This window comes from Chiroxiphia lanceolata, chromosome 11, assembly GCF_009829145.1.
Source record: "Chiroxiphia lanceolata isolate bChiLan1 chromosome 11, bChiLan1.pri, whole genome shotgun sequence".
Classification (NCBI taxonomy): Eukaryota; Metazoa; Chordata; class Aves; order Passeriformes; family Pipridae; genus Chiroxiphia; species Chiroxiphia lanceolata.
The window spans coordinates 21,016,844-21,033,515 of NC_045647.1; the positions used below are offsets into that span (position 1 = coordinate 21,016,844).

The 16,672-nt window shown below is 43.7% G+C and overlaps 2 protein-coding genes across 3 annotated transcripts in view; both read left to right on the forward strand.

Moving 5' to 3' along the window:
* LOC116792417 (prophenin and tritrpticin precursor-like) overlaps window positions 1–16,672 on the forward strand; it is a 610,102-nt gene that overhangs the window by 488,540 nt on the left and 104,890 nt on the right. The gene's annotated exons all lie outside the window — the stretch shown is intronic.
* IQSEC1 (IQ motif and Sec7 domain ArfGEF 1) overlaps window positions 1–16,672 on the forward strand; it is a 338,913-nt gene that overhangs the window by 282,673 nt on the left and 39,568 nt on the right. The window contains 2 exon segments of the mRNA XM_032699314.1: window positions 9,655–9,934; window positions 13,857–15,121. Coding sequence (XP_032555205.1) covers window positions 9,655–9,934; window positions 13,857–15,121 — 1,545 coding nt within the window.

The following is a 16,672-nucleotide window of genomic DNA, read 5'->3' on the forward strand; positions in this document are numbered from 1 at the left end:
GGGTATGATTTTGTTCCACTCTATTTTCATCTTGCTGGTGTATCTCCATTTCAGTAGTGACAGTGCATTCATTCCTACATTCTGCTTTGGGGTGGAGAAAACAGCCTCTCATCTTTTTTTCCCTGCTCTCTGCTACCATTAATGGCATCTAAGACTGGGGGTCAAAATGGCCTGTTTTAAAAAGCATTTTTGTTAATGCCTTTTATGGGGTTGTTTAGTGAGAATTAAACTTGGTAGTGTCCAAAGGAGTGCATGTTGGGGTTTTTCTGTAGTTTCAAATCCAGGACTTGGCCCAGAGGAACAAATGCAGGTTTGCAGGGCACTCAGGGTACTGTGTGAGGAACTCTGCTCCCTGTCCATGGCTGTCAGACTGTTTTGACTCAGCCTGGTTGTTATTGGCAGTCTCACCACACAGAATATTCCTGAATGAAGTGACTGCTTTGTTAGTGTTTGCTTCTGAGACACATGCAAATTTTGTCTGGATTTTTCTCGCAGTGATATTTAACTTCAGTAAGATGAATTACCTGGGATGTTACTTTGATGTGCATTCAAAGGTCTCATTTGTTTTTAGCAGAAACAGCTGAACTAAGAGTGCATTCTAAGTCAAACACATCGGTCAATATTTCTTTCCTGGATCAAAGCCTTTGTGAGTGCTGTTGTCCATCATAATGGCTTTGAACTCTTGACAGTGTATATTTGAGGGTAGATTGGTTTGTTAATGTTATTGCATTTATTGAATTCGGGGATTTGTAGGAGTTCTTAATATAATTGACTTTTGTTTACTAGACGGCACAGAACAGGCATGGCAATAAGAACTGGATTCTAATCTGTTGCAAACCGTACTAATAATATACTTCTGCTCAAATGTTCTCACTCCACTGGGGAATATTGGGGGGGGGAGCATGGAGAAAAATGAATGAGGTACATCTAGCTGGTTTTGCATTTTGAAAAGTCACACTAAGAACATTTTGTGGAGAGTAATTTGAGATAATCCAATGCATACATGAGAGCTTTAATTAAACACACCTTGTGGTTTATAGAGCAGAAAGCCCCACAGGTACTGAAGTGCAAGCCAGTTTTTGAAGCAGGGGGGTGGCCCGTGGTGCCAAAGGAGTGCTGTGTCTGGGGAGCACAGTCCTGGTTAGCAGTGCTCTGCCTGGAACTGTCACTTCCAATGTCACAGGCAAAGCAGGGCTGCCTTGCACTTGTAAAGGCAAAGTTACGTGCAAGAAACGAGCTTTTGGAGAGGTTTGTTCCTCTGTGGAATGCTGCCCTGGACTCAGGCATTATTGCCATTCCAGTGGTGTGTTCCAGCCTTCCTGGTGGAAGTGTCCGACCACCCCAGCTGCTCCAGCAGCTGCCCTGGGCTTCTCTCTGTTACTGACTTAGTTCCATGGGCGACTTCTGGTCTGCATTCCTTGAGCTAGGTAGAGAATTTGGATCTATTTCAAGTGGGAATCTATAATTAGGAGCTAAGATCAGACTTTGGCTGGTTTGAAGCTGCAGATTTTAAAAGGAGATAGTTGGTGTAGAACAGATGCACAGCAATTCTTCCTCCCTGTTTACACAGAATATTTATTTTTGAGTGAGGCTGAAGTTTTACTGGGAATCATGTTTATGAAAAGAGATTTTGATACAAAAAGCTTCACTCTTTGGTTTGCATTTAAATCCATCTCATAAATCATAAGGTATCCAGATACTTCAGCTGTGGATATCGTGTTCATGTTTATGGACAGAAAAGTTTCGGGGACAAAGGAACAAAATCAGCTTCCTGAATTGTCCTATCAGTAGATATGACTTAAAAGGAACCAGGTTTACATGCGTTTTTCCTGAAGAGGGGAATCAATTACATGGATTCAGGGAAAAGCAGGCAAGTTAGAGAAGGGGTGGATTTGGCTGAGCAATTTTTTTAAGAACTACTCATGCAAGTGTTTCACTGTTGCAACAAATAAAATAAACATATCAATCCTTCATTAAGTTCCATTTGAATTCAGGCTGTGCAGACTACCTACAGTTTTGACTGCTGTCCCTGGCAAGTGCTGCTCTGCCACAGTCTTGCTTTAGGAACTGCCTCCTAAAGAACAGAGCACGTGCATTGTCACGGCCAAGCTGAGTGTTTTATCATCTCCTGCTGACTAGAATTTTAAGTTGGCTGTAGTTTAGTTGCTGTGTTCATAATACTTGGGCTTTCTTTACACAATGTAGAAGAGATATTTATTCTGTATACCTTTGAACTTGTAAGGATCTAAAATGCTACAGAAAATCTTTACGATGTAACAGCACAAACTTATTATATTGTCATACTTCTCTTTATGTCCAAAGCAGATTTTTTACAGGATTAATATAATGCTGATTAGTTCTCATGTGTGTACCATCCAGTTGTTTGGGCCTGTTTTCAATTACATGTCTTTATATTACACTGTTGAAAGTCCATTCTAAATGAATGATGAAAATAACAGTGATTTCAGAGACAACTCATTGGTAAAACAGTTCCTCAAGTGTTTACTCTGTTTTGCTGGGAGGGTCTCTTTGGTTCTATTTTAAAATGTTGCATGCAGTTTTGGTTTGGCATTTGCATTATTTAGAAGCATGTTGAATTTCTTTGTTGCAAACTAAATCTGCAACATACTGGTTTGAACATTTGGATGATTTCTGTGAGCATATGTTCCCACTATCTTTGTATTTTAGTCCTAAAAATGCACAGGGACACTTGACTGCTTGTGAACTGTGGGGCTTCTGGGGTGAGTGGCAATACTGAATCACTCCTTGCATCTGATATTATTGTTATATACTTCCTTTTTACATGCATGTCCTTTTAAAGATAAGGTACTGGGCCTCAGAAAAAAAGGAACTTTCTGGTCTTCTGGTTATCAAATGTCTGTCTTTCGTAGTACAGTTTCTCTGACAGATAAATTCTTGTGCCTCTGGATACAAAACTGTAGCTCCTCTGGTCATTTTACCATTAGTCAGTGGAACAGATAAGTCTGTACTCATGGAAAAGCTTAGGGTTTACTCCTTACTGGAATTTAGATCTTAAGGATTCTTTCCAGTTTCCATTTTAAGCTCAAATGTTGAGGTTTTCTAGTTTTTCTAAATTTTGTCTCTGTTGTGCTTATTTTTAGTTTTGATAAGAGTCTGACAAGATTTGAAGGAAAACGAAGGTGTGAATATAAAAATAAAAGGAATAACAGGAGATATTCAAACATCCTGAATAATCTGTTGGCTTAAAATATGAGACTGGATTTAGTGCACTGGTTGCTCATGACAGCCTTTGTGAGCAGAAGTAACAATTCCCCCAGAGGCTGGTTGAGCACTGACCAGGCTCCCCAGGGCAGTGGGCACAGCCCCAAGGCTGCCAGAGCTCCAGGAGGGTTTGGACAACACTCTCAGGGACAGGGTGGGATTGTTGGGATGTCTGTGCAGGGCCTGGAGTTGGACTTGATGGTCCTGATGGGTCCCTTCCAACTCAAGATGTTCTATGATTCTCTGAATTGAAGGTATAAAGTGAGAGTAAGGGAAGAAAAGACCTGCCAGGTTTCTGCTGCTAAAATGCCTGGAGAAGAAATAATGTGCTATGGTCATGGCTAACCACACAGCTACAGAGGGAGAGAGGAGACAGAGCTTTTTGTTATTAGGTAATTCTTGACATGAACTCATCCCCTGAGCAGTGGGAAATAACTGTGAAAACCACAACCTTTTTCCGAGCAGTGACATCTCCTTCCCATTTTGTCAGCCTGGATCTGTTGGTGCTACTTGAGTGCAGAGCTCCAGCCAGGCACCATCCCTCAGCTTTGGCATCTGGGCAAAGGAAGCAGAGGAGCAGCTTCTGGCAGCCCCTGGGTGTGCCCTGCAGTCAGCCCTGCATCGGAACCGGCAGGAGCTCTGGGGCTGTGCGGAGAGGGCACGGCGAGAGGGGTGGGTGACAGGGGCTGCACTGTGGGGTGGGTGACAGGGGCTGCACTGTGGGGTGGGTGACAGGGGCTGCACTGTGGGGTGGGTGACAGGGGCTGCTCTGTGGGGTGGGTGACAGGGGCTGCTCTGTGGGGTGGGTGACAGGGGCTGCTCTGTGGGGTGGGTGACGGGGGCTGCTCTGTGGGGTGGGTGACAGGGGCTGCACTGTGGGGTAGGTGACAGGGGCTGCACTGTGGGATGGGTGACAGGGGCTGCTCTGTGGGGTGGGTGACAGGGGCTGCTCTGTGGGGTGGGTGACAGGGGCTGCTCTGTGGGGTGGGTGACGGGGGCTGCTCTGTGGGGTGGGTGACAGGGGCTGCACTGTGGGGTGGGTGACAGGGGCTGCTCTGTGGGATGGGTGACAGGGGCTGCTCTGTGGGGTGGGTGACAGGGGCTGCACTGTGGGGTGGGTGACAGGGGCTGCTCTGTGGGGTGGGTGACAGGGGCTGCACTGTGGGGTGGGTGACAGGGGCTGCTCTGTGGGGTGGGTGACAGGGGCTGCACTGTGGGGTAGGTGACAGGGGCTGCTCTGTGGGGTAGGTGACAGGGGCTGTACTACGGGGTGGCCCTTCCCCACCGCCCGGCTGGAGAAGCCAGCAGGCCCTGCTGCCTTGCACAGACCACTTCAGTGGTGTAGTTTAATTTAAAAGTGTTTGCAGAGCGTGGGGCTCAGCTCCTGCAGGAAGTGCAGAGCCATACACAGGAAAAATGGCAGAAAATACCTGAATCCAGATGGTGAATACTGGCTTATAACCATTAGAGAAAGTAATCTGATTTTCACCCAGAGTTTTACCTATCCATTGTAATTTATTAAAAGTACTGTACGTGGCCTGTTTCTGTCTTTCTCTGAGCCTTTCTTCTTCCCTGTTGTTCCTTGATACAGTGGTGGTCTGGGATTTTTTAGCAGTATTTTAAGTTGAGCTTTATGCAAGAAGAAACTTCCAGTGCCAATTACTGTTAAATCCTAATTCAGCCAGTGCTGGCCACTCTTTCAAAAAAAAGTAATTGAGATGTCCAAAGTTTTTCAATGGCTCTGGTTTAAATTTTTATTAATGAAAAGTCGTATTAGCAGTACTAATTATTTTTAAATATTTCATTTTCATTCTTTAGCTGTTCCGTTCTCCTCTTCTTTGTAAAATACTACTAAACAACCTTTCCCTTTTTCTGGCTTGGCAGATAATGGATGTCTATTTTCTGCTGAAACAAGAGTGTGATAAAACAATTCGAATTCTAAGAATGAAAAGTTAATTTCAACTGGTTTGCTTTCTCCTAATATTACTTAATTCAACAGATTGCTGGGCTCACTAGTAATATACAGTTGCACATTGCAGGGACATGAACCAAATTAATCCACTAGATTTTTTTTTTTTAAACATTGAATTTATCAGTAATTCTACTGGACATGTAGGATAGGTGGCAGATGCCTCAAATTGGAGACCTTTATTAAGAAGGGTCTTTTTAATTCCAGTTGGGACTTTTAATTAACATTTATTTATTATAATATATAGTATATAAGGATAAATAATAATAAACAAACAGTGTTGTATTGTCCATTTTTACAGTGTGCTTCGTGTACTGAATTTCTCACCCATGTGAGAAAAGTAGTGTGTGAAGGGTGGCTGCTGGAAGTGAAGCAGTGCTGGAGAGGTGTCTCAGCTACTCCCTCAGTCACAGGGTTCTAGTTCTTGCTGCTAGCCTGGAGCAGAATCCTTGACATTTTTGTGTGTAGGCATTTCTAATAAGTGGATAGATAAGTGTTCTGAGCCTGTTTTAGTCATAGAATTGTTAGGTTGGAGAAGACCTTTAAGATCATCGAGTCCAACCCTCCCCAGCACTGCCAAGGCCACCACTAACCCATGTCCCCAAGTGCCACATCCACATGGCTTTAAATCCCTCCAGGAATGGGGACTCCACTGCTGCCCTGGGCAGCTCTGTCAGGGCTAGACAACCCTTTCCAGGAAGAAAACCCAACCTAAATCTGCCCTGGTGCAACTTGAGGCTCATGTCCTCTTCTATGAGTTGTTCCCTGGGAGCAGAGCCAGACCCCCACCCACTCCCCCCTCCTGTCAGGGAGTTGGAGGGACTGATCAGGTCTTCCCTGAGCCTCCTTTGTTCCAGGCTGAGCCCCCCCAGCTCCCTCAGCCCCTCCTGGTGCTCCAGACCCTTCCCCAGCTCCCTTCTCTTCTCTGGATACACTTCAGCCCCTCAGCGTCTTTCTTGTCATGAGGGGCCCAGAACTGCCCCCCGAATTCGAGGTGTGGCCTCAGCAGGGCCAGCACAGGGAGACAATCCCTGCCCTGGTCCTGCTGCCACAGCAGGGCTGGCACAGCCCAGGGGCCGTTGGCCTCTTGCCCCCCTGGGCTCACCTGGGATCACATCCAGCCACTGTCACCAGCACCCCCAGGGCCTTTTTCTGCTTCCCAGCCCCTCTGCCCCCAGTCTGTAGTCTTGTTGTGATCCAAGGGCAGGAACTGGCACTTGGCATTATTGAACCTCACACAATTGGCCTTGGTCCATGGATCCAGCCTGTCCAGATCCCTCTGCAGAGCCCTCCTGCCCTCCAGCACATCAGCACTCCCACTCACCGTGGTGTCACCTGCAGACTGACCAAGAGTGCCCTCGATCCCCTTGTCAGGGTTATTGATAAAGACATTAAACAAAACCGGCCCCAGCACTGACCCCTGTGTAACCCCCTGGTGCCCATTCCCAGCTGGATGGAGCTCCATTGCCCACCACTGGTGCCCATTCCTAGCTGGATGGAGCTCTCTTCCCCACCTGTCCTTGGGCCAGCAGCCAGTTGTGAGCCCAGTGAGCAGTGACCCATCCAGGCCATGAGCAACCAGTGTCTCCAGGAGAATGCTGGGGGTGTCAAAGGCTTTCCTGCATCCAGGTTCACATCCAAAGCCTTTCCCTCACCCCCTGAGCTGCTCTCCTTGTTGTAGAGGGACATCAGGTTGGTCAGGCAGGACCTGCCTTTCCCAAACCTGCACTGGCTGGACCTGATCCCCCAGTTGTCCCGCACATGCCGTGTGGTGGCACTCAGGATGATCTGCTCCATGACCTTCCCCAGCACTGAGGTCAGGCTAACAGGCCTGGAGTTCCCTGGATCATCCTTCTGTCCCTTCTTGTAGGTGGGCATCACATTTGGTGACCTCCAGTCCCCTGGGACCTCTCCAGTTAACCAGGACTGGTGATAAACGATGGAAGGTGGCTTGGAGAGCGCTTCCACCAACTCTGGGTGCTGTTCCCCCTCAGTGGAGCAGTCCAACCTGTCACCCTTACAGCTTCACACAAGTCATATTTATTGAAATGTTTTTGTTTTCCAAACATATGTACAGTAGTAGGAAGTAGAAAGCAAGCTGCTTTTCCCTGTCAGTGGAGTTCATTGGAATGCAAGAGCTCATATGGAGCTCGAGCTGCTCGTAAGAGGCAGAAGAGCTGGATGGGAGAAAGCCCTAAAACACGTGGTAGTGGCTGTGCACGTGGGTTTGCTTTGAAGGGCTGTTGTTTGCAGGAGGCTGCCTGTTGTAAAAGGTAATTAATTCCCTGCTTCGCAGGTCAGGTGGTAGGGAATAGGCCTGTGAGCAAAAGGAGAGCAAGCATTGTAGTCAGTCAAGCATCACATTTATATCTGGAAAAAGTACAAGAGGCAAACTAAAATTAAGAAGCAGCCCTTAACTTTAATCAGAGCCCTGGGCAGACCTCCTTCCACCTTTTTCTGCTAGGGCAGAAACTTTTTGTTGCTGAACAGGTTAAGTGATCCATTGCAGGTATCATTATTAAACTGCCAACGGGAGGTTATAGTCACCATGGAAGGGTTGTTATATAGTTCACAACGGTGAGGTTGACAAAAAAAAGTCACAAACCTAAGAAGGGGGAAATAGTGATAATTCCTGCCTTCCTGTTAGAAACAAATTTTCCATACTTGTATGAAAAGTACTTATAAACTTGCTCTAGGAACCTGTGATGTACAGAATAGTGTCCTCAGAGTTGGAAGGACAGAGAAACGTATTTTAGTGTTTAAAGAGAGAATGTGATACTGTTTCTTTAATGGATGCTTTAGGGAGGCTGATTTATTTGTGTTCAGTGGGTGGTTACACAGTTTCAGTGTCACTAGCAAAACTCGGGCTAATTTGTCGTTTTGAAGTTGAAAGCCAGCTGGATCACCGAGGGAAAGGGATTAGTTTCCTGTCAGCTTCCTTTTTGGAAAAAGTAATGTGTGCACACTGAAAATATTTCCAGCTTGGGTTAAGTATGTTTGAAAATACCTTTCGGGTAGAGTCATATTTTGATGGGCAAAGAAAGAGTGCTTGCTTTCAGTTTTCCATGTTTATAGAAGCATTTTAAGAAATCTAAGGGGCTTTTTTTCTCCTTCCCTTTAAAAAGTACCCACTCTTCAAACTGGGAGGATTTGGCCAGTGTTAACCCTCTTCTCTCCTGGTGGAGAAGATTCAGTCAGAAATTGGTCTGTACTTTCTGGAGGGACTGCTGAGAGACAACAGGAGGACTTTGGTTTTTTATGTTCCTCTTCATGTGAATGAAGGCAAAATAAGAAATACAGGACCTGGAATTTTACTGCTTTGGAGTTGGGCTGTGCCTTTCCTAAAATAAAAGGTAGGGCAAGTGCTGCAGATGCTTATATTTGGTCAAATGTGGAGTGCTTCCTAAATCTTTTGAGGGATTAAAAAAAGTCCAGTTTCATTCTGCTGTCAATGCTCTGTGTACACGGGGTGAGGGAGACAGGAAATACTGATGTGAAACATAGGATAAGGTGGAAGAGTGAAAGTGCAAATCCTACTGCAGTGTGAGAGTGCCCTGCTGTAAAATACAACCCAAACACAAACTGCTGTGTCATCAGGACTTCAGGATAGGCCTGGGGCTCAGCTTTAAAATGTTTCCTATTATGTACCACCCTTTTAATACAAAAATGTTTTTTCCTTTTCTTTATTCCTTAGCAATAACAGCATTCATGTGAAAACAAAGTGTTTTACTTGCTAGATAGTTTCTAATGTGTTTTCTTCACCTGAAAGCACGTTGCTTTCATTAGCTGTAAAGAACATCCCATGGGATGCTTTACTCCAAAGGATGCCAAAAGCATCCCATGGGAGCAGTCTTTCACTAAGAGAGAAATAAATGAGATTTCTCCTGTAGGTCCTGTAGGTACTTTTTCCCAACTTTAGTCTTTAGAAACATAGTAGCTCTCAAGATCCATTAAATCCCAGCTCTCCGTTGAGTAATCTCCAGGAAAGTAATCCTTTTATGTCAAACTGTAATATGAGGGTAAGAAAATATTGCTTTAATTTGTCAAAACAAGGAAAGACACAAACAAGCATCAGTCACTTGGAATAGACCAACTTGGAAATGAGCAGTATTATAAGAAATTAGAAGTTTTCATTCATTTTACACCATAGTTGCCTAAGGAACTGAGGATGTTATTAATAATTACTGTATAAAGTGAAATAATGCTTGAAACCTGCATTGTCCTGCTCCACTCACAATCTAAAGGTGATGCCTGCAGGACAAATTGAGACTTGTTTAGAGTACAGCAAAAACTGTGGTTTTTGACATGAAAACCACACTACCTGTAACAATTGCACCTGAACTTCAGCCAGATGTGCTGGGTGCCTGCAGTGTTGCTCAGCAGAGCCGTGCTGGTGGCTGCTCAGCACTCACCGAGCGTGTCCTGTCTCTCGTCCCCTGCAGTGTGGAGGGCGAAGCTCCGAGCAGTGAGACTGGCACGTCCCTGGACAGCCCCTCTGGGTACCACCAAGGGCCGATAACCCACAGCTCAGCCATCAGCCCAGACCACTACGACCCCTCTCCCTACGGGCTCTACTCCATCTCCCCGGGACAGCGGGCGCGGAGGCCCAAACTCCAGCACTCCACGTCCATCCTGCGCAAACAGGCCGAGGAAGAAGCTATCAAAAGGTCAAGATCGCTTTCTGAGAGCTATGAACTTTCCTCAGACCTACAAGATAAGCAGGTATTTGGGCTTTATTATTTAATTAAAGACAATGGCAACGCGTCTGTAAACTGGGAGGAATCTTTTTTAGCATCACATCAGTTGTGATGCTGAAAATGCCTTTTTTCTGTGCCCAGCTTAGTTCAAATAGTCATATGCCAGCATTTCTGAGGTTTTTGACTCTTTTATCCTGTATTGTGTCACCCCTGTGTCCCTTACACCTTCCCCACTTCCTGAAGAAAGGTGTAAAAGATATGTTGATAGTTTTAATAATAAAGACAGTTCTACCAGGAACTTATTCTCGGGACAATAATGCAAAATATTTTCCTAAGCAAATGAGTAATTTTGAAACCTGGATATTTTTGTTGCTTCTGAAAGAAAGGAACAACATATTGCAGCTGATATTTTCTTGTGTCTGTAGGGTGAATTCAAGGCTTTAATTGGCTTTACTCAACTAGGCAAAACTCCCACATCCTTTACAAAGAAGTGGGTGTAGATAGTCGAAGCCTTTGTCCGTAAAAAGGCACTTTTGTAAGACAGTCAGTCTTTCCTTTTAGGGTTTGTTTCGAATATATTCCTATTTGAAAGATGTTTATCACCATATAAGTTCATATTTATGATTTGAAAATGGTGCCCTAAGAGTTTAAGGTAGGCAAATATGCAGGATGCACTGATGTCAGTGGTAGATGAACAATAGCCAGTAGATCAATGTTTTCTGGTTTGGAGGGGTTTTTTTGGTTAGAGATCTTATCACAGAATCACAGAACCCGCTGAGTTGGAAGGGACCCACAAGTATCATCAGGTCCAGCTCCTGGCCCTGCACAGGCCCATCCCCAAGAGTCTGGGAATCATCGAGGTATATTCCATAGTCACTCCAACCTCTATGTTAATATGGTGAAAGTGGCAAAATTCCACAGACAGGAAACAAACTATTCCTGATTTTGGACCAAACATTGATAGTCAGTGAAATTTATATGGGCTAAATCTCATTTTCAGGTTTTGGGAGATCATAAGATGTTGTTCCAGATGGACCTGGAAGAACAGACCTTGAGCTCTTCCTCATAGTTGAAGCCAATATTTGGGATAGCAAGTGTGAGTTTAGTTTAGCCTCCATGCTCACCAAATTGTGGGGACACCAGGTTCCGGATGCCAGCTCTGCTGCTAAATTGGACCTGGTTATGAAATCAAAACTGTTCCTTCCTGTTCCACCTTTGGCAGTGGTTTTTGCTGGATGTCTCACCAGGGATTGATGTAGAGTGTGAGGCTTTCTGAGGAGATCTCCTGCACTGCAGATATTCCACAGAGTCCAATTCCATCTGTCCTTCCGTGCCAGTTTGATGGAGAATGAGGACTGCAGATGTTATTTTGTATTTGTTCAGGGAGTCTTGCACAATAAAAGTGACAATGATACATGAAGGAAGCTCGATACTGCAGAGTTGGTTACTACTCTTGAAAAGCTCTCCTTGAAATAGCTGAAGATACTAAAAACGATGTAGGAAAATGTCCCAGACTTCACCTAAAGTTAACCTGCATTAAATATGCATTGAAAAGGTGCATGAAATAGGCATTAAAATCTATTAGAAATACTAATCGCAAGTCTAACTCATCTAGGCAAGTTGGAAAATAATCTCAATTTAAATTCCCGCCAAACCCCCCTAATTTATGATGATCAGTGATAATGTTATTTTCTGTGTAAAGCTGAAGGACAACAGCTTGTTGCAAGAATAAAGTCCAGGTAATTTGTTTTATGGAATATTAGGTTTTGTTTCATTCTCTCTCTCTAGCTGTGCTAGTTTACTTTTCATTAGGTTTGACATTTAATTTTGAGAGGAGAACGGAATTGACAGCTTGTTTGTTTTGAGATTAGTCCAGCAAAATAATCTCTTGTGATTTATAAAAATACATGTGAGATAGATATATATAGATATACACACACATATATATACATATATATATATGTATGTATACTACAAATAGAAATAGTAGCAAATGTGTGGCAGCAGTGGCAAGGCTGTGATAGATTATTAAGTTCTTAATAATTTTTTGAATCTTCAGAATGCTTTAGGAGTAACCTCATAGTCTCTTTGACACATGCAAATGCAGGGGCAAAACCCCCCATTTGGTAGTGAAAGGCTGAACAATTGCTTAAAGAGACACTGTAGAAAATTATGCAGAAATTTACATCTGGAAGTGTAAATCCAGATGGAATTTGGAGCTGCTCAGAGATTCAGTAACAGCTTTTTGAGCTTTGTTAAAGCAAGTTTAAAGATACAGTCAAAAGAACAATTCCCTACCAGTAATCATGATCTGAGTCCACCTGAGAAGTTGGCCTCCTCAGTTTATGCCAATAAATTTTTTTTGCCTCTATAATTAATAAAAAAATAATATTTTTTGCCTCTATAATTAATTAAAAAAAATAAAAAACAGTGATTCAGTGAGCAAAAAGAGAGAACATCTTTAATGTGGAAGGGGAATGGGAGCTGCTGAACCTGGCAATGGCACTGAAAGAAATACATCAGCTACTCCCAAATGATAGACATAATAGACTAGAAAATAATTTTTAGTAGCATTTGGTTCCTTTCATAGAAGGAGGATGAAGTCCCTCTGCACATCAGTGTCTGAACTTAACAGTTAGTGGGAGATTATTTGGAGAGATCTCCAAGGTATGAGATTAAGTAAAACATGGTGTCTCATGAAAAAGGGTACCTGAATTTGCAGGCAAGAAGAAATTACTTTTGAATCATTGCAGCATTATGAAAATTGCATGGACTCACACAAAAACGCTGCCAGAAAAATGGTGGGTTTAATTGTAGCACTGAACATATTGATTTATCATAGCTGGTTTGTGTTTGTGAATTGTATCGATCTGGAAAAGACTCATCAGAGCAGAAATTAAATATTGGGCGGGGGGGATAAAGAAATGTAGTTATTCATCTTGTTCAGTGTTTTTTAAATAAGTAAAAGGGTGAGGCACTGAGGGTTACCCAGAGCAGCTGTGGCTGCCCCATCCCTGGAAGTGTCCAAGGCCAGGCTGGATGGGGCTTGGAGCAACCTGGGCTAGTGGAAGGTGTCCCTGCCCGTGGCAGGGGGTGGAACAACATGAGCTTTGGGATCCCTTCCAACCCAAACCATTCTAGGACACTATGATGCTTTTCTCGTTTTGGAAGAAAAGCTTTGAAAATATGTAATAACTATTTCAGAGGTATTGGCACATCGTTTTCAATGGGTTAAATTGATAGCATTTATATGTATTTATTTTGCATATTCATTCAGTTAATTGGAAACAATGGCAATTTTGAGAGTAGTTACCAGGTTGAAAATAAATTTGAATTTGTATTTAGAAACTCTGAAATATGTTCTTGGTTTGAGAAAAAATGTGTTTGTGGATATTCTATCAAGAGACACCTCTCTGGAAGTGTGTGTGTTCTGGGAGGCTCAGTTTTGCTTTGATATCAGGCCTGGGTGAAACGGTGCTCCGGGGGTTTTATTCATGCAGGTGCCTGTCTGGGAAGGTGGGGACCACTTTGAGAATTTACTCCCAAAATATGGCCATTTGCATTGTGCTTGGAATTCACTTCTCTGCAGTTGTCCCTACAGAGAGTGTGACAGCATTATGCTGCAGCAGAGCTCTGTCCCATCTGCTTTGACATGGCCACACCACTGCTAATGTGTGGAAACCAACTTTTAAATGAACACACAAATTGCCAACACCATAATTTTATATGACACTATTTTCAGAGACATATTTTTGTATTTTAGGGTGGAATTTGCAAGCGACTATTCAGTTCACTGTTTGAGCTTTGAGTTTTTACTTTCAAAACCAGTGTATGCTCTTTGGAAAAATGTCTGAAAAATTGCAGTTATTCTAAGAATTCTCTTTTTTTACACTTTAACCTCGTTCTAACCTGCATTAAGCTACAGATCCCCTGTGTTCACCCCCCAGGTGGAGATGCTAGAACGGAAGTATGGGGGCCGTCTCATAACCAGACATGCTGCTCGCACCATCCAAACCGCCTTTCGCCAGTATCAGATGAACAAGAACTTTGAGCGTCTCCGAAGTTCTATGTCTGAAAATCGCATGTCAAGGCGCATTGTCCTGTCCAATATGAGAATGCAGTTTTCCTTTGAAGGACCTGAGAAAGTCCACAGCTCTTACTTTGAAGGGAAACAAGTTTCTGTTACAAACGATGGGTCAAAGCTGGGATCCCTGGTACCGTCTGAATGCGATGACCTTGGAGAAACAGCTACGATGAAGTCTCCAGCAGCATCTACTGATTTCACTGATGCTATAACAGAACTGGAGGATGCCTTTTCCAGGCAGGTGAAATCCCTTGCGGAATCCATCGATGATGCACTGAACTGCCGTAGCCTGCACTCTGATGAAATCCAGGCTGCAGATCAGGTCAGAAGTCGTGAAATGGAGAGGGACAGTTGTGCTCCAGCCAAACCAGCAATCCACAATGTGGATCACAGGAAGCTCGATGAGATGACAGCGTCATACAGCGATGTCACGTTGTACATCGACGAGGAGGAGTTGTCCCCACCCCTTCCCCTATCCCAGTCCGTGGACAGGCCGTCCAGCACAGAGTCGGATCTGAGGCTCCGCTCCGTGAACTCTTCCCAAGAGTACTGGTCCATGACCCACAAAGATGATAAGATAGACACTGATACGAGCTGCAGGAGTACCCCATCCCTGGAATGTCAGGAGCAGAGGATGAGGATGGATCACCTACCATTGCTAACTATAGAGCCACCCAGTGACAGCTCCGTGGATTTGAGCGATCGCTCGGAGAGAGGCTCGTTAAAGAGACAAAATGCCTATGACCGGGGCATCGCCAGTCAACAGGGAAGCCCAAAACATATCCCTCACAGTATTCCTGCTAAGATCATCACCCGGGAGGAGCAGGAAGCGAGACACAGGGCCAGGCCTATAGACAGTCATTTAGCCATCAATGGCACAGCAAACAGGCAGAGCAAATCGGAGTCGGATTATTCCGACGGAGACAATGACAGCATCAACAGCACTTCCAACTCCAATGACACAATAAATTGCAGCTCAGAATCTTCTTCTAGAGACAGCCTAAGGGAGCAAACCTTGAGCAAACAAACCTACCACAAAGAGACTCGAAACAGCTGGGATTCCCCTGCCTTCAGTAACGATGTTATCAGGAAACGCCACTATAGGATCGGGCTGAACCTTTTTAACAAGTGAGTACAGCCTTTCCTCCCTTTTCCTCTGAGAATGAACCAGCAATATTTTTCTTGTATTGGATAAGGTAAGCCTGGTGTCTGATATTGACCTTTCAGTGAATAAACAAGCTGCTTGTGGTGACTCTTTGTGTTCAAGTACTTAAAAGTTGACATCTCAATAGTTAAACAGCTTTGGGGCGAAAGAAAAAATATAATTATGTGTACATAAATGGTAGTGAACTATTTAAGTTTAAATAGTTCTCCTTTCTTGTGGAGAAACATGGTGGCCTGATCCTGATCCATTTTTTAGTGTTATAACAAATTCAGATTTCTAATCATGTAGGTGGTGTAAAACTTGTCGTGTGGGAATTCGAAAAACCAAGCAGTGTAAGATGAATTTCCTGAATTACACTGGCAGGGCCTAGAATTTATTCAGTAGATTTCCTCAAAACTTTGATACTGAAACCCAGTGCACTGAATATTTTTTATACTAAATAAATATTTAGTATTTATCATAAAAGTATTGCAAAATTTGTATTTCTGCCTATGACTGATAGTTTTCCCATGTATGTTTAAAATTTCTATAAATAACTTTCTCACATTTCTTTGTTTTATTGAAATACTTTCTCCTTTGGACGCTCCCACGTGGCAGCAGAAAACCAGGAATATTTTGGGAGAGGGTAGCAAATAATTACTACCCTAAACTCTATACTCCCTTTATTGGAGTTACACAGTTGTCATTAGAACTATCATAACCTGAAGATAAGAACAGCTGGGGGGTTGGCATTAGAATTCCTAGTCTTTCCTCACTGCTTAGTGTGCCTGTTTCCTGCCCTAGGGTGGGTGTAATGTACCTAAACCTATAAAGCTGTGCATTACAGCCCTAACATGGACTGGCCAGGCTGGGCTGTAAACACTCTGAGCTTTGGGTTTATATCTTTGAGAAAAGGCCTTTATGGAAGCTTTTAACCAATTGGAATTACACAAGTCATAGGATCTCTGCTCCTGAAATTGCCTGGGTAGGAAGACACACCTATTAGCTTTTTTAAGAAGATTTGAAAACAATGACGGCAGGGTGGAGGAAGAGGAAGGTGGTGCTGCTGTTTGCTGACATTTAAAAGACTTGGTGTTTGCTGTTTTTTTGCACAGCAATTAAACCTTAAGCAGGCAGTGATCAGTGAGCTACAGGCTTCATAACAGAGTCTTTTGAGTAAGTGTGAGGAAAAAGGTGAATGGAAAAAGTGCTCAAGCAGCGATGAATGAGAGCTTTGTAAGTTGTCAGATGCTTCCAGTGACACATCAGTAGGAGGCTGAAAGGGAAAAATAAACAGAGAAGTACAGAAGAATAGAGACTGTTATTTGAAACACATCTAAGTGATCTTGCTGCATGGACTTGAACAGGGATAAACCTATTTTATATGCTGGCTAGTTGTAAATGATGTGCAGTTCCTTAGCAGTGGGTGCTGCGAGGCAGGACTGCACAGACAGCACCTCTGTGTGTGATCTTGGGCTGTGGGATTGTTTCATTCCCCCACTGCATCAATCTCCAGGATGGATAGGGAAGTGAAG